Source organism: Antennarius striatus, chromosome 18 (genome assembly GCF_040054535.1).
Source record: "Antennarius striatus isolate MH-2024 chromosome 18, ASM4005453v1, whole genome shotgun sequence".
Classification (NCBI taxonomy): domain Eukaryota; kingdom Metazoa; phylum Chordata; class Actinopteri; order Lophiiformes; family Antennariidae; genus Antennarius; species Antennarius striatus.
Window position 1 is genome coordinate 6,253,426 of NC_090793.1, and position 20,965 is coordinate 6,274,390.

Consider the following 20,965-nt stretch of genomic DNA (forward strand, 5'->3'; position numbering starts at 1 on the left):
TATTCCTCCTCAACATTGGACTGTGAACAAATGTCATCGTAACCACCAACAGAGTAATGCTGCTTAATCCAAGAAGCTGGTTTTTGACTTCCATTGGCAACCCAAACCTTGCCCAATACCTGTGATTATCCAGGGAAGGGACATTGAAATGGTAACATGTGAAAGCATGAAGGGACATTTTGCAAAGTATTTTTTGGTCACATCCTTGACATCTTTTGAATATATAAAAATTTTTGGCTCCATGTGGTCAAGAACATTAGAAAAATGCCCCCCCCCCAACACTGTTGTTTATGCTTGCTCTGAAGGTCTTGTTAGGTTTCTCTGTCTGTGAAAGCACTTTGAAATGTCTGCTGATAAGATTAAACACTGTACAAATAAAGGTTGATTGATTGTAGCTGAAACATTGAAACACAAAATTACAAAACATGTGTAGTTTTTTTTATTTGTAAGTAGGAAACGTAAACTTTTCAACATTGTAAGGGTTACTCCTGACAAACAGCTCTTAGATACACTCAAATATTGGATCCAATTGTAAAACAGCTAGATGCACTTCAAAAATATACCATTACTGTACTATGCCATCTGTAAATACATGTGTTAACACCAGTAAAAACACTGATCATTACATTCTGAAGTGAAATACAGAAACAACTTTATTACAAGTAAAAAAGCAGTTTTTCTTCACTTTGTGCACAGTGCGCAGAGACAATGGACACATACAAAACAGAGTGGATTAGCATGGATGACCAAGCATGATAATATAAATGTCACTACCTGAATTGCGAAATTCATAAATTCTGTAATATACAGTATAACATTTCATTTCCACAGTTATTAAAGTTGAAAAATTGAGGCGTGGTATGTGTCCTTCTAAGTCTATACGAAAACTGATCTCCAAATGACAGACCTTTATCTAAAATGTTTTATTTCAATAGATAAATAGAAACAACTACAAAAATAACTATTTGATATAACAATGGCATTTTGTTGTTGTTATTTATATGTGCTAGTCTTTTGTGTGATATTCCCAAGCTATGAAGTCATGCCAGCTAAACAGTTGGTTGTGTATGTCAAGCCTGAGTTGGAAAATACTATCAGTGTTGAAAATGAGCCCCAAACTTGTTTGGACCGTGTTCATCACAGTTAATAGTTGTAACAACAATTAGCAAAAAAGTGGCAAATGGGATATGAATAGCATGTGATCTCCAAGTGTGCAGAAGTAACAGCTTAGAGACAAAAATAGTTAAGAGGTAGTATATTGAAATCTGTGCCATTCCAATACACAACCAAGACATGAATGAACCGATAAATGAATGAACGGCATGTTTAAAGTATCCTCCTATGGCCTCCTCCTCATTTCCAGAGTCACAAAGTTAGATTTTCTTTACTTTACAGGCTGTGCCGTTGGTGTGGAAGTGTACGTTCCCATTCTCCTGGTGTTTCCCGTTGTCCACCACAGTGATGTGTTCAGTGATCAAGCCTTTGTGTTTCAAACCGTCTTCTTTGACAGGTAGCCGTGTGCCCTTTACATAAGCCTGTAACCAGAAGTTTGAGAAGAGGAGGAAGAAAAAGACTCCATACGCCATGATGAGGTGGATCCAAAGGGGACTCTGGTAGTCACAATTTTCCATCAAGTAAAACTGGCTGGCGTGAAGGGCGATCAAAACAAACTGCGTCTGTAATAACAACAGGAATGGACAGATTTAGACTTAGAACTGTAATGAAAAAGAGGACCTATTTTGTTATGAAATAGGAGAGCTCTTAGTAAAAGGCTTATCTCTATAAACATCAACAAATCCCTGAACAAATTAAACTGAATCGTAAATCAAAAAAAGTAAAAAAATAAACAACTCCATATCTAGATCAAAATTTAACTTCTCCTTTGCGTTACATGCACAATTCTCCCTGCTGACAGACAAAAAAAACTCCTCAAAACCAGAAAACAGACTGATAAAAACAAATCCTCTACGGTAGGGCTAATATTAGAACAGTGCTTCTCAATTATTTTCTGCTGCGCCCCCCCTAGCAAGAAGAAAAACAATTTGCACCCCCACTCTCCGCCGTGACTATAAATAATTATCACTTGTCTATAAAATTCTTAAGTACACCTCTGCATAACACTGTATCCTTATTAACATGAAAGAAAACAAAAGAAAAATAGGTCAATTTATAGCAAAGACTAATTTCATTAACATTATTTTTTAGTCTATAACAGAAAAGTTGTGAGTGCATCAATTTGCCTTATATTAAAAAAAACAACCTTGTTTACACTGTAATCATTTTTGACCAACTTATTGTACCATTTGATACTGAAAAATAAAATTAAATAAAATAATGAAAAAAAAATCAATTTCAGTTCAGCGACATTAACTGAGGAGCACAATATATAAACCATTTTAACCTACAAAACAAATGAACTCTCAGCTCCTGCCCAATGTTTCAGCTCCTCTGTTGTGGTTTGGGTTTTTATTTTAGCACTGAGCAGTTTGGTACGCCAGCTTATATGATGCTAACAGAGCTCGCTGGTTTACAAAAGTATCATTCACAAAGGGGGTTGATTGCTGGCAATATTCAGCACATTTTCGCTGACTGAAGTCCAACGGCTTATCAGCATGATTGGTTTGTAATGTCTTTAAGTTCCGCCCTAATTTATTTGGCTTCATGCTGTCTGCTGCCAGCATTTTCAGACACAGTAAACATACCGGCCTCTCCCCGTCTCCAAATGTAACTCAGCGCTACAGGCGCTTCTTCATAGTTCCTCAAGCAAAAACTCCTTGCGCACACCTGATAATGGAGAACGCCACTGCTAACTACTGTAGTGGATGTGCAATTACACTTTGTTCTAGTATGACAAAAAAGCATGTTCTCTGGGGGGGGGGCACTATTTGAGAAAGAAAAAGATGGATTGAGAAAGAAAAAGATGGAAGGAGGTGGGGGACATACAAGCTGGATGGCGGTCATGTACTTCTTCCACCACAGGTATTTCTGGAAGCGAGGTCCTGCAGCAGATAGTCCATAGTAGAAATACATGATGACGTGGACAATTGCATTAATCATGGCATGGAAGGTACCCATTCCTGAAGCTGGGGGGGGGGGGGCACACAGACATGTCATCTTTAATGCTAGACATGGTGACATTACCAATTTCTTGTTTTGGTATTTGTTTCTTTGGATGCTTATACATCTTTGAGAGTAAATGCTCTTGCAGTTTCTTGGAGACCAGATAGAAGTACAAATTAGCAAGTGGAGCAAGAGCTTGTGCTGACTGCTCTTAAAGTTGTTTTTTTTAAAAATTGTCTTGTTATACAACATTTAGATGGAGGCAAAAGAAAAAAACCCTCAGAAACACAGCATGTAGGAGTTTGCTTGGACACAAACTTGTACATTGCTAAAACACAACAGCCATGTTTGGTTTTAGGCAAAGTTTAGGTATAAAATCCCTTTCTAATAAATTATGAAACTTTTTGCATCGCTGTTGTGCTGAGTAAAACATACCAGGAGTCACAGTGATGCCCCACCACCAAGACCAGGGCATGAATGAATGATGAAAAACATGTAGAAATGTGATCTGACTTTGTTTCTTCCTCAGAACAAAGAATATCTAAAATGAAATGGACAAAACTTTAAAAAGGAATGTTGCAAAAAGGTTATAAAAAAGTGACTATGAGGAAAATAAAAATGTACTTACCGTGTCAAGGAGTTCAATGTATTTTGAAAAATAAAACAACCAGCAGACTCGAATCATCTGTGTGTGAGGGGGGGTAAAAACAGTTGTCAAGTCTAACTGTGAACACCAGCTCCAAACAAAATTGACTTCTTGGGGCAGTCATCAGCATACAAGGTTGTCTCAGGACACAACAAATGGAATGCAGTGAATTGGAGAAAGAGTTCGTCAGCTTACCCGGAGAGTTTGAGGGCTGCTGGAGTTGTCAATAAGGTCACATCTCCACGTATATGTGGTAGCCCATCCAGACATTAAAAACTGTCAAACACATTAGCAGCGGTTATACCAAATAAATAATAAATCATAATTCAAATGTAGACATATATGAGATTCTCAATAAATGCCATAAAATCATCATCACAAGGGATGGGTCACCCCTTCCTCACAAACATATACGCACCTCATATACTATATAGGCGTTCAGTAAAACCATGGTGAGGTTGTAGACTATCATGGCGTTGTTTAGACGGAAGGGGCTGCGGTTTGCCATTAGCCAAGGTCCAATGCGCACCGAAAAAATGGTATAAGCCACCAAGATGGAGGTCATTCCTACAGGACTCTGCATCAGTGGGTAATCTTTGACCCGGGGGTCTGATGAAAAATAAAAACACACTCCTCATTGCCTCTACATGTTACATGTTTTGAAAAAAACGTAGCTTACACAAAGATTTGGGAAGAATCATGGAGATCATCACCAGTTATTTATTCGTTCTTAAGCAAAGCAATTACAGTGAAATGGTCACTCACCGGTTCTTTTCTGCAGGTAACGGTGGTATTCTAAAATACTCAACATTGCCTCTTGGAACATTTTGTCAGTTTGTGTCTTTTCTTATAAAACCCCTGAGGGGGAAAAAGAGTGCAGAAGCAGCAGGTAATGAACCACACTGATCAAATCAAAAGCTTGTGAACTTGCTGAATAAACAGACAGCTGCATAGGCCCATCAAACACCCCAGAGTCCCTTGGTATACAACCTTTGAATAAATACAATATGTTACAGGTGTCTAAAGTTGTTTAACACTGGACTTTAAGAAAATTCATTGAAGACATTTTAACTACTCATCAAGAGGCGTCTTCGGTTCTGGTGGTGGACGGTCTCACAGAGTTAACACTGACCACACCTCACAAAGTTAAGAAGCTGACAAGAAAAACCACCACCAGAACTGAAAAAGCCTCTTGGATGACAGGTGAAATAATCTTCAAGAAACCATCTTAAAGTCCAGTGGATTGATTTAAACTAATTTGGAGAGCCGTGACCTACACAAACAATGTGGTTACAGGTGCTTCCTTTCACTTCCTCTCATGAGCAGCACAGAATTCAAGCTATAATTCATAAACACAAAAGCTATATTTTACTCAAGTCACAAAAGAATTACTTCTGTACAAAAAAAGAAAAAAAAAAAAAAGGAAATATATGAACTGTGTAAAAGTGTGACACATCCAAAGGGGAATGACGGACTAAAGCCAACCAAATAGTCTCCCGCTGACTAACAGAGCAAGTCTAACAGGTGAGGCAAAGAACTGGGCCTTCTCAAGTCAAACCAACCTACCTCAGTTCCCAGGGTGTGAAACTACACAAGGAAAGTAGCTCATTTAAGTCTATTTTATCCAGTTAAATCACGCTGAACCGTGAAAGTCTGACAGCATGAGTGAAATCAGTAATTTTTATTGACCAGAGCAGCACAGATTTGATTATGGGATCGCTCCCTGTTGATAGTGACTCACCTGCTGAGCGCAAATCGTCACGTCTCACTCACGTACCGGCCGAGACGAGCAGCGCTCAATGCGCACTCAAAATAGATCCACAGCACCAGTGAAAGTGATCAGAACAAAAAAATAAATAACAAATACATGCATCAAAATCCCCCTCCCTGGGTAAGTATCCTTTGGCTTGTCCGCAAATGTTCAATGTTTGAAATATCTGATGTCCAACAAGAGCTGAAATGGGGTGAAGAGGTTTGAATGAGGGTCCAGCTATGAGAGGTATGAGAGCGATCATTCAACTCAATTTACACCACAGGTAATTCTATGGACAGCGACAGTTTCACAACCACACCTTGTTTCAAGGCGAAGCCCCGCCCCCCTGTCCTCACTTAGCTTGTTCGTGATTGGCCTGTCTCATTCACTTGTGCGGCTCCATTGTCGACCAATGACTGCCAGATTAGAAACATGTGGTGACAAATGCGATTTACTCGGATTTAGTAAATTAAAACAGGGAATAATATGAAAACATAGAAACATGTTCTTCTTATGCCAATGGAGGGAGAAAAAAAAATGCTGTTGCCCAAACTTGATTTATGCTAAAGGTGAAATCGTTCATCATCGTTTCACACATGGCCTGCCACTTGTTGCCCATCCCTTTCTGCAGCGTCAAAGTCGGGCCGGGTTCCAGTCCGGTTCTTACAACTGTGACAGTCTCTCCTGTACCTCTGGTTCTACCTGTTCGCCAACAACTGTCGATAGTGGGTGTGATACATGGATGGATCTTGAAATGTACATCGCCTCACATGTACTAGCTGAAGTGTTTAAAGGAATGAAAGGAATTCGTTCTAGGAGATGAGAAATGAGGAAGGAGTAGTCCACGTTTGTTTACGTAGTTGATGACTTTGGCACATGGCCGACAATCCGAGGCCGACTGTAAGGAAACAACGCGTCCCAAAAATAAATAAATAAATAAATAAATACATAGAGTAAAAGGGGGCAAAAGAAAAGACTACATTAACGGTGATTTAGATTTTTTTTAAAAAATGAAATCGGTCCATTAGAAATGTTGTCCAACAGTGGACAACAGAACGGTAGTGATTTCATCCGGGACGTGTGATCCAGAGAAACCGTGAAACTCAACCAGACTATTAAATGGACACTTGAAGATGAGAAATAGAATTCTTAAACTTTTTAAACAGATACAAGTATCAAACAGAACCAAGGGCCGGGTGGACATACAGTTAGCCCCTTGAAATGTGGCTTATGAAAGACTACTGTAATTATAAGATGACTATTATCATACAAAGCAAAACTTTTACTTCACATGCTTTTTTTATTTTGCAACATTGAATCTTAGTGTTGATGTCTATGTTTTAACTTTGTGGTCAATCATTTTCATTGGAACCAATAGTCCACACACTACAACACACTCCCTGTCAATCACGGTCTTGTGACAGTTTAACTTAACTATAGGTTTAGCCCAATGGCACAGTCTGTTAAACAACGAGCAAACAACTTGACAACATGACATTGTCCGTGGACCATAGTTCTTTGCCTGATAGCATAAGCAGAGTATAGACAGCAGCCTCGGGACACACCAGTCGCCCTCAATTAGTTAATCGAGAAGAGTTAGGCCAAATGCCTCCAGATGTGACAGACCATGGTTTGGTTGCTGGAAAGTAATGAATGAACATGAACGTGGGTGTTAATTTATACGTGAGGGGAATTTGTGAAATTTAGCAGTGATATCTAGTCACAAGAGTTTCATAATTTAGTTTTATAGTTATACAACTATTAACCTTGAAATAACATGAACTGTGCTGTTTACTTGTTCAGGTTTCATATTTAAACACATGAATAATGACTACAAGAGTCTGTTTTTCAGACTTGTCTTTAGAAACCAACACATTAACATGCCTGTCACTAATTGCTGAAATACCATCCTTTCTCTAGGATGTCAAATAACTTGGTAGACTACACAGTACAATGACACTTTTGAGTTTAATTACTTTTGATAGTCTGTGTCTCTTTAAATTCACAAATCCAAAAGTTAAAAACTTGAGCAACAAGAATTTAAGTTTGTAGATATTATGAAGTATAGCTCTCACAAATATTAGTTTTAACCTCAGTGATTTTATTCACATTGTCTGATGAGCATATGTGTTTTTTTTATTTTCCACAGGGGCCCCAATTATTAATCTGAGTCTGGACAAGTGAGTGAATTGAGTCTAATTGCAGTGATGTTAGTTGCTGCTCTGTTCAATTATGTGTCTGATCTATCTGTCATATTAATTCTCGTAATCTGAAAAACTTTGCTCACATCTACTATCATATGGGAAAGTCTAAATATGAAAGGCAAAATGGTCAAAGAGTTTGATAATATACAGTTAAATACAAAATAATTAATAAGTGCTTTTCCTTAGTATACACAAGAATTACAAGAGACATACTTTGGTGAAAAGTACATCTATAAATTACATTATCTGCTCTAAAGTGTTATTGTGTAATACTCATTGCTGTATAATACAGTGCCTTGTGAAAGTATTGCCCCCCAAAAAACTTGTTGATATTTTACCACATTTCAGGCTTCAAACTAAAAGATAACAAACTGAAAATATTTTTGAAGAATCAACAACATGTGAGACACAATCGTGAAGTGGAACCAAATTTATTCAACATTTTATATTGTCTTTAAAAATAAAAAAAACCCCTGAAAAGTAGGATGTGCAAATGTGAGACCAAATGACACATAGGTGAACTCTGTCATTGTTTGTCATTTAGGTCAACATTGGATCATTCAGAAGTCATCAGGGAACTTCTGGAGTCGGTTAGTTGAGCTGAGAGAACAGGGGGCCAATATTTTTGCACATCCTACTTTTCAGTTTTTTATTTGTAAACACAATATAAAATGTTGAATAAATTTGGTTCCACCTCAGGTTTGTGTCTCACATGTTGTTGATTCATGAAAAATATTTTCAGTTATCTTTAAGTTTGAAGCCTGAAATGTGGCAAAATGTCAAAAAGTTCTTGTGGGGGGCCAATACTTTCGCAAGGCACTGTATGCGTTTTGAAGAAACACATCAACTCTTGATTAAAAGGTGATGACCTCAAGAAAACGTAACAGCGACGCCTACAGGCCAAATGTTTAAATTCAAAACAGAACTGGGTGCAGCGGATATGTCATCATACTTAAAGCAAAAATAATTTCCTTAAATGACAACTTCGTCATAATTGAAGTGTTCAGTTTGACACTGTTGTTGCATTTCATCCAGATAAATACACTCAATTCATCAATTTATTGCAAGCAGTTTAAAGCTCAATTCATCAGGTTCCCATGACATGTTAACAAAGTCCCAGATAATAAGTGAACATGGATGGATATGCTTGCAGAATTATAATTGCATTACAAGATAATGTATGTAAAAATAAAAGTATGCACAGCTGTTTGGATTGTATGAGCAGTGATTTTAGTCCTACATGGTTCTCCATGTGCATAGATGAAGATTGTTTTTCCTTCATTGGTTTGACACACTTGTGGTGAGGTACAGTAATGTGGAATGGGGATTATACGGATTTTTTTGAAAAGATCCAACAACATCACCTGGGGAATTGCACCCTAGGAAATCCTGTACTATGATTTATGACAATAAAGTCACACAGTTTAGTTCATATCACAGGGGCGAGGCAGTGTTCAATTAAAACAAATCTTTGTTGACAAAACGCAAGGAAAAAAAAACACTTAAAGTCACACAGTGGTTAAACAGAAATCAGTACTTGGACATGAAAGGGGATGAGAACAGGGCTGAGGCCTACCTAGGAGTGGAGTCAACCAAATACCCTTAAATAAATCACCCAGTGACACTGGGACAAAACAGGACAGAGAGAAAACCAGAACACAGAAGAGGAGGACCTGCCGGTCTGTTTGCCTGTCTGTCTAATCACCTACAAAATAGTATAGAGTAGTGCGGGACAACATGCAGAGCTAGTTACTCTCAAAGCTCCTTCCTTGCTCTGAATGAAGACACCAAACTAATAAATCCACTCTAAAATTAAGACACATTCGTCTTGTGTAGGACAGCTATAGTGAATTTACCCAAAACATCTGCATGATAGTATCATGCCAGAATGGACCAAACTCTCTGAGAAATGTTTACAGTATCTTGTTGAATCTATGCCACAAAGGATTAAGGTGGTTCTGAAGGCAAAAGAGGGTCCAACCCGGTACTAGAAAGGTGCACCTAATAAAGTGTCAGGTCAGCGTACGATAAAATACTGTTACAATTGTCAGAGTAACACTCTTGAAGTGCTGCTCTCCATACTGGCATGCATTAAAGAGAAGTGATTGATCACACCGTGTCCATGATTTCTAATTTTTGAGAAAATTAGTAACTATAGTAGGAAGAATTTCCCTTATAAAAGTGGATGAAACTTTGTCTTTAAGGCCTCAAAGCTATCTTCATGTTGAGCTGTCCACGCCTCTGCAGCCCGATCAGATCCCTTCCTGGAATTAGTTTTCCCTTAGTTGACTTTTTTTAAATCTGTAGCCTTTCAGCAACTACCTGCTACCCGTGTGAGCTCCCAATTCATTATTTACCAGCATGTAGCTCAAAATCTTCTGGAGCCTGTTACTTATCCCAAAGTCCAAGTTGAAAACCATGGACTGAACCCCCTGGAATCTTGTACATGAGTAATTTATACAAAAGACATCACAACTGACATTAAAATCATCTCTCAAAAGATACAAAACACATGTGAAATATGTTTTTATTTTATTTCAATGGGTTAATGCCACCCATCATTCTCAGAAAAAAGGGATTTTGTGTATTATGCGCATTTCATTTATTATGTTCATTTTAAAAATTGTTTTATTTGTTCATTATACTTTTTTTGGGTTGTATTTTATTTGTTCTTAATGAAGCACTTTCAAACATTGCTTTTAAAAAAAGCTTTAAAAATAAAGTTTTTATTATGATTATAATGTTGTTGTTGTTGTTATTTAATTAGACCATCATTTATGGACAACATGAACCCCAATTAACTTGACTGGTTGCAGACTGGGACATCTATATTTACCTAGTCTGAATGAGATTAGAAATGTCACACTTCTGCACCTTGACGTGAACGATTGATTTAATTCCTCACATGTGACATTGCATCTGCATGAAACAATTGAAAATTTTCTATAGATTATGTGAATGTAAATTATTGATCGGATAAAAATGTAATAAACAAACTGTTCAACTGGCTGATTACCAATCGTTGATTAGTCTTCTTCTGTGCGGCGGTGAGAGCTCTGTGTGTGTCCGAGGAGTGTGACTCCACCTCAGGGCTGCGCAGAGCTGGAAAACCAACGCATGCGTAACGCGCCAATGGGAAGGTGGAACAACAGGTAGGCGGCTCCATTCGGTGTCCAACTGTATTTGAGATAGTGTTTCTCGGGGGAACAAGTACGACGACCAGACTATGAGCTCTAATGGGAATAAAACCTGAGACAGATTTTCAATCAGCTGTGTCTTAATTGTGGAACTGGTTCTGTTAAAGAAGACGCGACGCGTCTCCCGTGACTTTTGGCTGGAACACGACAGAAACACACTGAGGGGGTTTGTGATTTAACTAATTGGAGGGGACATCTCAGGATGAATGCAATGATACAGGTAAGCTTGTTCCTTGTATTAAACAACCTGCATTGTTAATCAATATATTTTCTTAATCCGGTTCAATTGTTTGCTTTTTTTTTTTTTTTTTTAAATTTTGAAATCAGCGTAACAACAAAATTTTTCTCGTCATCTTGTGATCTCAGTTTGTTGTTGCATAATCTGAGAAATGTAGCAATATTTTAAGTATCCCAGCATGTGACTCAAAACATTAACGCCTCCAACATAATCTTATGTAAGTGTCTGTTTTAGATCCTGGAGCTTTATGTGCAGCATAACTGCAGTTCTTATAAATGACAACAGGAAGAGTTACTGATATAATCTCACAATTGCTTACTATTTGGCACCAGTTTGTCTCCCTATCTGAAAGACACATCTCAAGATTTATCCAAGTCTGTTTCACCATCAGTTGTGTTTAACTCTGTCTTGATAATCATTTCCCCCTTCCCCACAGCTTCCCCACTGACCATTGCACTTGTTCCTTCGGGATTCAGAGAGGACTCTGAGATACAGCTGATCTGAGGAGGTCAGACGGCTCTCTGACCTGAGACAGCTGTCTGACCTGGGCCTCCTGCAGGACGGACATGGACGTCCTGCGGAAGTCCTCAGTGTTTGCTGCGGAGGTTTTGGATGTGTTTGACCGGTCATTGACTGAGAGGGAGCTGGTGTCCCAGTCTAAAGCGCTGTGTAGAGACTACATACTCTCCAGACTCAACCAGAATGGACTGGGATGGTCCAAAACAGAACTAAACCTTTGTCCATCAAGTGCAGCACTCTCAGAGGTGTCTTTGGTCCTTCTCTGTCTTGGTAAGAGTAATCTGCAACAACATGATTTGTAATATGTATATGTGAGTCCCAAAGACACAATCATATGTTTAATTTCTGCTCTGAGAATTGTATGTTCAGGGAGAATAGATCAGTGTTCTCATCACAGTCTGTTATGTTAGAGACATAGCACGTCACAATGTTGAAAAAAAAATAAAATTTTTTAAACAAAATTATGGATCTCCACAAGAACGCCTGTGCCATCCACAAAATATTGTGCAATTTTTTATCATACATTATCTTACAAGAATCTTAAATGAAAGTTTAATATGTGATTTTTAAGAGCAGGTTAAAAATTACAAATGTTTTTATTTCAAGACTAAAAACTCAAGTTCTAAAAATCTGCGGCCTAGCATAGATTGATTAATTGCTTTCAAAGCAGTCAGTACAGCTGTTGATCAAATGTGCCTCAAGCGTGAGTCTGTCTGGTGTCGGCTGCTTTTGCATCTTAGAGACTGAGTTACTGCTTTCTAATCTACTTTTAGAAAATTGTGGGCCGAGAACAGAGATGACTCAGCAGAGCCAGAATGGATAATTTATACACAAGAAACTAGACTTAAAAACTTCAGTTCTGAAATGATTTATTAAAAGTTTACTGTACATTTGAATCTTGGATGACCTGAACTCACTTAAAACAGCAGCTAATGTAGTCAGTCTTTAAAAATCACCAGCAGAGACATACTTTGTCTTTACATCCTAAAAGCTCTCCAACAGTCTGTATTGGTTGCATGACTTGGTAACTTGAAAAACTATTTCTATTTAAACATAATAGTTTATACAATTCCTTTTCTTTTTCATTGAGTTTCTGATCATTCCCAAATTTGTTGATGCTTTTTTCTTCTTTGACCTTGCTCTGTTACGAAGGCAATGAGCTGGAGCTCATACAGCCCAGCTTGTACAGGAACGTGGCACGCCAGCTCAACATTTCTGTTGCCATGGAGAGCATGGTTTCAGATGCCTTTATCAGTGTGGCAACAGAGATCTTCTCAACAGGTACGCATGGCTTTGATGAAAGGGGTGATGACGACAATGAAACACATTGGTTGCTTTCCAAGGTGGTCATTATTTATGCAATTTACGAGAACAGTAAACAGGTATGTCTGTTTTGTCTTCAGTAAAATCACAGTAGACTTACAGGAAATCCAATAAACTTAACTGTTTAAAAAAGCTAAATAAACTGCCTTTTTATATTGTTTCTTCCCACAGTCCAAAGACATAAAAATACAGGCAAATGTTTGTTTATTCTTCTACATGTTGGCCCTGTAGTTACCTACTGACCCCTCCAGGTCAAATTCTTATCGGCTGTTGACCCAAAATTGTCAAACCATGGAGCCTTGATCCATAGTTCTTTTAACTAGTGGTCCACAAGCGGATCACACTAGCCTTAGATGTAATAAATCAGTTGTCCATAACTCCCGGGCCACGGACCGTTACCAGTCCGTGGGTCATTTGGTACCGCTCCGCACAGAAAGAAAAATAATTTACATTACTTCGGTTTTATTTCTGTCTGAAAGATTTTTTATTTTGACATATTTTGAAAAGTGACGTCTGTGCGGAATGACGCACAAACGAATGCATGTGTCTGTCAGTGCAGTCACTTCAATCGAGTTTTTAGTATAATTATTTCTTACAATTATTTTGTTTACAGGGATGTTGATTATGAATTTATGAAAAAAGGTTTATTGTCTGTTGATGTCTGCATTTTACATAAAACTACTGCGAATGATTTATTATTAGACTACAGCTGTCCTGACATCATTAGTGATTATCAAGCAAATGAAGGCCGGTCCTTGAAAATATTGTCTTAGATGAAACCGGTCCGTCGTGCAAAAAGGGTTCGGGTTCGCTGTACTAAATGAGTATTTCTAATTAAAAAATGTTAACATCACAGTTGTAGAACATCAGTATAATGAGTAATAAAGTCACTGTTAACAGGGTGATTTTATCATGTAGCTCAAATACCCGCAGAATCACAGAACAGCTATCCTGGCTGCGGTTCTTTTTTCTTTGTCAGCCTTTACTGGTTTAAAGTCACTTTTAGACTCCATGTCTTTGCTTGAATTTGTTTGTGGTGACTTGTTTTAAATTGTCCTGACAACAGGCATAATTTGTAAAGTATGCGTCCCCGGTTTGAGCCTTTGGGATTAGATTAGATCATTCAACCACAATGTTTTGTATAAATAAAAACTGGGACACACTGGTGAACTCGGGCTGCCCTTGTCCAATGGAATGGGTTAAATCATGGCTAGAAATTAAAAAAAACCATCTAAGTTTATTTTTCCTGCTGTCCAGAGTTTATTTTATGACTGCTTTCTTAGCTATTTGTCATGGTTCCAAAAGCTTAATCTAGAGACCAAAGGAAATAAGTGTCCAGGACGTCTCATAACCACATTCTTTGGATATGGTTTAGTGGCCGTCTGTTCTGTGGTCTCCCTCCATAAAATCAACATGGCTTGTCTCTCCTCCATCTATCTCTGCCTGCCTCCCACTCCTGCTCTTTCTCTTTCCTCCCTCCCTGTCTCCAGCCTTATCCCTGACAATCTTGTCTCTATTCTCGGCCTGTTTCTCAGTATGGAACGAGACATGACGTACTCTGACAGCTTCCACGGGTAGTTATCTCACTTAAGCTTGCTCAGAGCTCAATCCCTTTATAGCTACAGTCAGTCACTGTGGTTCAGGAACAGTCATGATGATGTAAGCTGACCTAAGGAGGCTAATACTGTTATGGGCTGCCGTGCATCACTAATGGTCATTGTAACAGTCCTGCTGACCTGGAAACTACTTGGAAATGACCAGTTGCACTTCATTAACAAACTATATTGATTATATTGAAAGGATGACACAGATTTGGCCATTTTTTTAGATTCTTGTCTCTCAAGTCCGTCATTGAATGAACATTTTTTCTGATTTCTCCCCACCTCACAGCACAGACAAGAGTCTTACTCGTTTTAATTTACAACTGGTAAAACTTGTTATCTACAACACAAATGCACAGTTTCTTGACTTAAACCTGTTATTTGCAGTTTATTTCAGTGCAAGGTCCACCACTTGTCCCACATACTTTGTGTGAGGCCACAAAACGTTTATTCAGAAAGAGCAAAGAATAACCAGGAGAACTTGAGGCCAAGATTAAAATGTGAATAAAATGTTTGTTTTTTCCCCGTTCTCACTTATCAAGCAACTATGACTGCAACCTCTTTCATAGTTGATTAATATCAACTTGAATTATGGTAGTTTAAACATCTCATCCAAATGTGTTTAGAAGGGTGTGACTAATAATTTCTTTGTATTTTGAAGTGGTTTCATGTTACCTTTCTCCCCAAGTAACAGATCTAGAGTGTATGAATTTGAATGAATTGGGCTTTTCATATTTTTTATCATTTAAAACGAGAGTATTCAATTAAAAGTCAGGGAGGTCCAGTTATTAAAATTTCCTCTTAGTAAAAGGTCCGAAACCAAGTCCAGCTTGTGTCTTGTGGTCGGCCCCCATGTCCACATTTTCAATTTTTATCAATTTTCAATGCAGGATATTAGTTAACTGAGTGCACAGCAAGCTCTTTTACCATAAATAAAAGTAGATGTAGGCAAATATGTTTAAAGCCTTTATGTAAGATTGAAGAACACACACAAACTTCAGAATTAAATATAAAGTGCAAACGGAGCTGAATAACCTGGTACCTGTACCATTCCTTACCACTGTCTTCTTTCATTTGAGCTGTCCTCTTTCATTTTTTGAGCAACAGGCTTTAGGTTTCAACATAATATTCATCCAATTTACAAATAAGGTCATGATTGGGCTGGCTTTGAACCAAGCTGTGATGCCACAAATTCCTGTTTTGTATGTACTTGTTAAAATGTATTTTTAAGTGAATAGACGATGTTCATGTTTCAGAGTGGGCATCAGAACTCTTCCATCTGTCCATCAACGCAGAGACATGAATGTAACTCAATGATGTCTGTTTTCCTGGTTGTAGGTATAACGTGGGGTAAGGTGGTGTCCATGTATGCAGTAGCTGGAGCGTTAGCAGTGGACTGTGTCAGACAAGGCCATCCAACAACAATTCACATTTTAGTGGACAGTCTAGGGCAGTTTGTTCGCAAATTTCTAGTTCCCTGGCTGAAGAGACGTGGAGGATGGGTAAGTGGATGCTGGTGTTTGTGCTATTGCTTGTGACTACTTTATGAAATGACAGAAGTGTGACCTTAAAAATAGAATGAAAATGCTGGCAACATTCTGGTTTTCTATCCTGTTAATAGAGAATATGTACAGTATGCTGCTCCAAAGAATTAAGGGAACACTTGAATCCGAGATTGGATCTTGATGAAGAATTTTTTTTGTCCTGAAAATCTTTCAAAATAATTTACACAATAGTACTTTATTCTCACTGATGCTCTGATGAACTGATGCTCTGATGAGCATCAGTGAACTTCTGGATGGTCTGTGGTGGTACTTGGGTCAGATGCACCAATACAAAATGTTACATAGGTGTTCAGCTGGATTTAGTTCTGGGGAAAGTGAGGGCCAGTCGATGGCATTAATGCTTTCATTTTCCAGGACATGCATACACATTCTGGCTATTGGCATTGTCCTGCACCAGGATGAACCCAAGGTCCACTGCAACAACTTGAGCTCTCAGGATTTCATCCCTTCTCCAGATCCAACTCATTGTATCCAACTCGAGGTAGAATGCCATCTGCCCACTCAATCAGAAGCAAGGAATGGCACTGATACTGTGCCACTGGCTGAATATATGTCATAACATATGTGTCACTTTTGAAAGGCGAGGCTAGATGTAAATTTATGTCAACTGAACTCATGGCTGGGCCTAGTCACCACTGGCCTTACCCGCCTACTGGGTTGATCCCCTGTTCAGCTTTCCTCATGTAAAGGCCGGTCTCCTGGTATCACTTCTATATTCGTGAGACTTTGCAGGGAAACCTCGCACACCTTGGAACCTGAAGGAGGTTCACCACCTGAATGACCTGACTTGGCTATAGGCACAGACTCAGATACCATTAATTAAAAGCATATCAGCAAAACACAAAACGAGAGGGGAATCGGTCCAGAAGCATAAGGGGGGATCAGCTTCCTGTTTGCTAAAGTGACACTTTTCCCTTTTACGGGGTCTTGCTTGTGGTTCTCCATTGCACCTGTTTCCACTGTCATTTGCATTAAAGTAGGTGAAAATGATTCACAATCACTTGCGCTTCTTACGTGGACAGATTGCTATTCTCAATGCTGAACTGATTTGTGCTACATTTCAGTTGTTCTTTTAATTTTTTTGAGCAGTCTAGCTGGTGGCATGAGCTCTTACAGCCTGAGGCAGCGTATTTTAAATTTGATGATTGCTCACACCGAAATGTAGATCCAGTAGCTTCCTTTTGGTTGACCTGGTGCAGCAGTTAATGTTGTTTTATTGGCTAAAACAACATTCATTGAATGGTAATAATTTGAATCAATACGCTAAATAATAATAAACACACCACCTCAGTGTGTTTCGATGTAATTCACAAATGTGAATTCACAAACGGTGAAAGATGATTAGACTTTTACCTACTAAACAGCAGGTTAACATCACTGTAAATACTGTATCTCAGCATGTTAATGTTAAGGTCTACTGAAAACTGGCATATAAAACTACGAGCATGTCTGTGTATGCAGTCTAGTTCTTAACCCTCAGGTGTTATTTTACAGCCTCAGTCCATAAATTTGGGACATGAGGCAAAATGTCAATAAAAATGTAATTTTTTAACCTCATTTTTTGACTAAATTTCAACTTTGAAGTGTAATTGAATGCAGTATACGATAATTTTAATGTTCTAACTGCAACTTTTTCAGGCTTATCAATTTTATGCCTTTAAAAACTTTCAGAAATCTTACATTCATGATTACTGTTGTGTTGCTTTAATTTTTTTTTTGAACAACAGTCGGGGGTTAATTTGGGATTCTGTCCCATTCTTTCCTGATGATAAAATATTGCAGTTACTCAACAGTGACCAGACTCTTGCACTCTGAAGTCACAATGTTGGGCCACAATTCATTGTGGTTAGAATCTCGACTGAATGTCAAAGACTTAGAAAATTAGAACATTTTGTTTGAATGTTTTTCAGTGTTTCTCCTTCATTTTGGAAACTTGTCTGAAAAAGGGTATGTTTCCTTTAGAGGTGTACAGAAATTGATTGTTTAAAAATGCATATAAGCAATTATACTGTAATTTTCAATCAAATACATTTTTTAAACATTTCTATTGATCAGGCGGAGATCACAAAATGTGTGATAAAGAAGAATCTCACACCTGAACACAGCTGGTTTTCCTCTACCACTGAGTCCCTGAAATACCTCCTCACTACAGTCTACGTCTACATCATGAAGGAACCGTGAACAGACAAGACGTTCTGCACAGGAATCATCATCAGCTGGATGAATGAGATTGAAAACTCAGACTGGGAAGTGAGTCAACCAGTAGATGACTGTCACTGATTGGCCATCAGCAAATGTTTCATCAGCATGGTGTGTTTTCAGATGCGTCTGTGAGTGATTGCTCTTCATCCAAAGAGTAGTCACACTGGTGTACAAGAGCAGTCATGTCACTCCACTCCTACATATTCTCACAATGCTTACACCGGTGCAGTAAATCAAGCTTATCCAGTGTTGTACCTGAAATGTATGAGGGTTGAAAGTTGGATGTGAAAATGACATGAAATGGTTAATGTTTCTATGTTTGTCTCAGAAAAGCAAATGTAAGAGTGAGAGAGCCATGTTTGGAATTGATTGAGGCTCACCCGGCAGGCTTTTGTGAGTGTTTTGAGTCTGGAAAAATGGAAATCAGGAGGGATCACCGGCTCACTCTTTGTGGGATTGACTTACATTATAGTAAATCATATTTTTTTAACCTAAGCAGAGACTGTGTCTTAGAAGGGCTTAAGGACCGAAGAATGGCTCTATCTCTATCCACGTATGTGGTAATACAGATTTTGTTTTCGAGTCGTAAAGTTTATTACATTTTTTAAGTTTTGACTGTCTTTCTAAACTGAAGCCACTGCAGTATAAAGACTGCCACTACATTGTGCTTTCTGAGTGATAATGTTTGTGTTTGAGCACTTTTTTTAATAAACTCAACAAAATCTTCACTTTTTTTATTGACATTTTGATTTATTTGCACTTAGCAGCATTATTATAACCATGCTAGTATATCATTCAACTTTTCATTTGCTACTACGTCAATACATGAAATTGCAACAAAGCAAGAATATTAAAATTAAATAAATCACGGGAATGCCTACAATGCACTAAGTCAATTGCAAACAAAATTGACTCCTGAAAGATTTGGCATGTTTAGTTTTCAATCTTTGTGAAATTCTAAAATAACAGGGTGTACTGACATTCATATCTTTATAAACAAGGCAGTAATGAGAGTGCATACGTGTGCATAGAGTGTATATGTATGTACGTGTGTGTATCTAGTAGTCCTTTAGTTCTTGTGTAGTCCAATCTATGCTTAAATCATTCCCTCCTTGGTGGATAATTTGGAAAATTCTTGAAACATTACAAGCATCCACACTGAAAGACCAGTAAGTACAACAACCTCATGGAAATGCAGTACAAAGTCTATTTTTGAGATTCAAGGTTCCCACTGGAGTTTATGCCCTTTGCCAATGTTTTGGAGAAGTTTTTTTTTGTCCCATGAGTGGGTCTTGCTTATTTTATCCTGTCAAGGAATTTTAAGTGGCGGTATTGTGACACAAAGGCAGGATAGAAGAAGACCACAAAATATTTACCAAAGAAGGATTTAAAATATGTAACAAATGTTATGAAATACACTTGACTCACTTTTTGGTGAAGTGAAGTTTTGTAAAAAGACAATTTAAAGGTCCCTAATCTTTAAGACTGTCACATTAACCCTTAGCCACTGCAGTACCTAAATAAGACAGAATTGTAATACATAGTACAATTTACCTAATGAAGTAGATTTTCGAAAAGAAGTTAGAGATACTTTTATTTTTACCACATTCCTTATATCATTTCCATATATTATTCTTTTAATCTACTTTAATCTGTCCACTGCTTTTATAGATCAACCTTATTTAGTAACCATTATTTTACCTGCCTGATGCATTTCTATGTACTGTACAAGGAGTTGACCAGCCTGTTGGGTCAACATGACCAACGGTAGGTGAAGGGCAAATGCTACAGCAGTTGCTGGTTGTTGCCATGGAAATGCTCTGCCCCAACCTTCCATCTGCCCACATTTGAAACACTCTAGAAATCTAAAAGATATAAAAAAGGGGATGAGGTGAATTGAACAATGTGTTATAAACTGATGAATGATAAATATGGAGAAGATCATGATCAGAGAAGGAGCTTCACTTGCGGGACACGTGCCTCTTGGGCAAAATAAATTCTGGTTAATCCTTGTTATACAGGTTTATCTGCGGTGCTGTCAGCTCGCTCTCTTCAATTTCCACCAGAACTGCATAAAAAAAAAAACGGGTTCAATGTGTGTGGGTGTGTGTGTCTTGAAAAGGCAAAACAATATACAGTGTGCCCTCGTGCATTTGTGCATCAACGATTGCAACTCCACCTCGTTGCGGATTTTTAGTAGGTAGTCATGTGATACCTTACGCTCATTCTATTGACTGACGGCAACTGGAAGTGCACAACTTTCTGTGAGTGAGTCTCGGACTTTCGTGAGACAAAGACGAGCTTTAAATAGTCGATATTAGTGTAGGAAAAGGTAATACAGATAGAAGGTGGTTTAATATAAGTATGGGGAAGGTTCATAAATGTTTAAATTACCATAAATAATAAGATACATAGTTCTTCGCTCTATCGCGGAATTCATTAATCGCGTGTTTCCTGGAATGCGTCAACAGCAAAGAACGAGGGCGCACTGTGTAAGTGGTTTTAAGGTGAAGCGATATTACAGTCTATAACTTTTAATTACAGCAGTTCTTTTCTGTGATGTGTCAGTCACACGTCATGACATATCCGCATGAAACTGCCAGCAAAGAATGCAAACAGACAGGACCCTGATTATAATAACCAACGCTCAATAGTCA

The 20,965-nt window shown here is 38.1% G+C and overlaps 2 protein-coding genes across 4 annotated transcripts; one reads left to right on the top strand and one right to left on the bottom strand.

The window, feature by feature from the left end:
- Positions 1-431: 431 nt before the first annotated feature.
- On the bottom strand, positions 432-5,743 carry elovl1a (ELOVL fatty acid elongase 1a). Of its 2 annotated transcripts, none has more exons than XM_068340522.1 (8): positions 5,448-5,743; positions 4,472-4,564; positions 4,125-4,315; positions 3,902-3,982; positions 3,689-3,745; positions 3,496-3,601; positions 2,944-3,083; positions 432-1,676 (listed from the first exon to the last, which is right to left on the bottom strand). In XM_068340522.1, exons 2-8 carry the CDS (start codon positions 4,530-4,532, stop codon positions 1,374-1,376), a joined length of 939 nt encoding a protein of 312 aa, XP_068196623.1. In that variant the 5' UTR covers positions 4,533-4,564; positions 5,448-5,743; the 3' UTR covers positions 432-1,373. The 2 variants fall into 2 exon arrangements, with proteins under 2 accessions (XP_068196623.1, XP_068196625.1); XM_068340524.1 differs by lacking the exon at positions 5,448-5,743 and adding an exon at positions 5,273-5,399.
- Positions 5,744-10,821: 5,078 nt separating this feature from the next.
- LOC137612771 (bcl-2-related ovarian killer protein homolog B-like) lies at positions 10,822-19,036 on the top strand. 2 transcript variants are annotated; one of them, XR_011038872.1, is made up of 6 exons: positions 10,822-11,080; positions 11,535-11,887; positions 12,770-12,898; positions 15,880-16,043; positions 16,461-16,587; positions 18,162-19,036. XR_011038872.1 is itself a non-coding variant. In XM_068341472.1 (5 exons), exons 2-5 carry the CDS (start codon positions 11,665-11,667, stop codon positions 18,285-18,287), a joined length of 642 nt encoding a protein of 213 aa, XP_068197573.1. In that variant the 5' UTR covers positions 10,828-11,080; positions 11,535-11,664; the 3' UTR covers positions 18,288-19,036. The 2 variants fall into 2 exon arrangements, 1 of the variants encoding a protein (XP_068197573.1); XM_068341472.1 differs by lacking the exon at positions 16,461-16,587 and having other exon boundaries at positions 10,828-11,080.
- Positions 19,037-20,965: the final 1,929 nt, after the last annotated feature.

Bases quoted from the DNA above. Each gene is read 5' to 3' on its own strand.
- elovl1a (XM_068340522.1), bottom strand. From the start codon at position 4,532: ATGTTCCAAGAGGCAATGTTGAGTATTTTAGAATACCACCGTTACCTG. The intron at 3,746-3,901 runs GTAAGCTGACGA...CCTCACACACAG, and splicing joins GCAGCCCTCAAACTCTCCGG to ATGATTCGAGTCTGCTGGTT. The intron at 3,602-3,688 runs GTAAGTACATTT...ATTTCATTTTAG, and splicing joins ACATTGAACTCCTTGACACG to ATATTCTTTGTTCTGAGGAA.
- LOC137612771 (XM_068341472.1), top strand. From the start codon at position 11,665: ATGGACGTCCTGCGGAAGTCCTCAGTGTTTGCTGCGGAGGTTTTGGAT. The intron at 11,888-12,769 runs GTAAGAGTAATC...TCTGTTACGAAG, and splicing joins TTTGGTCCTTCTCTGTCTTG to GCAATGAGCTGGAGCTCATA. The intron at 12,899-15,879 runs GTACGCATGGCT...TCCTGGTTGTAG, and splicing joins AACAGAGATCTTCTCAACAG to GTATAACGTGGGGTAAGGTG.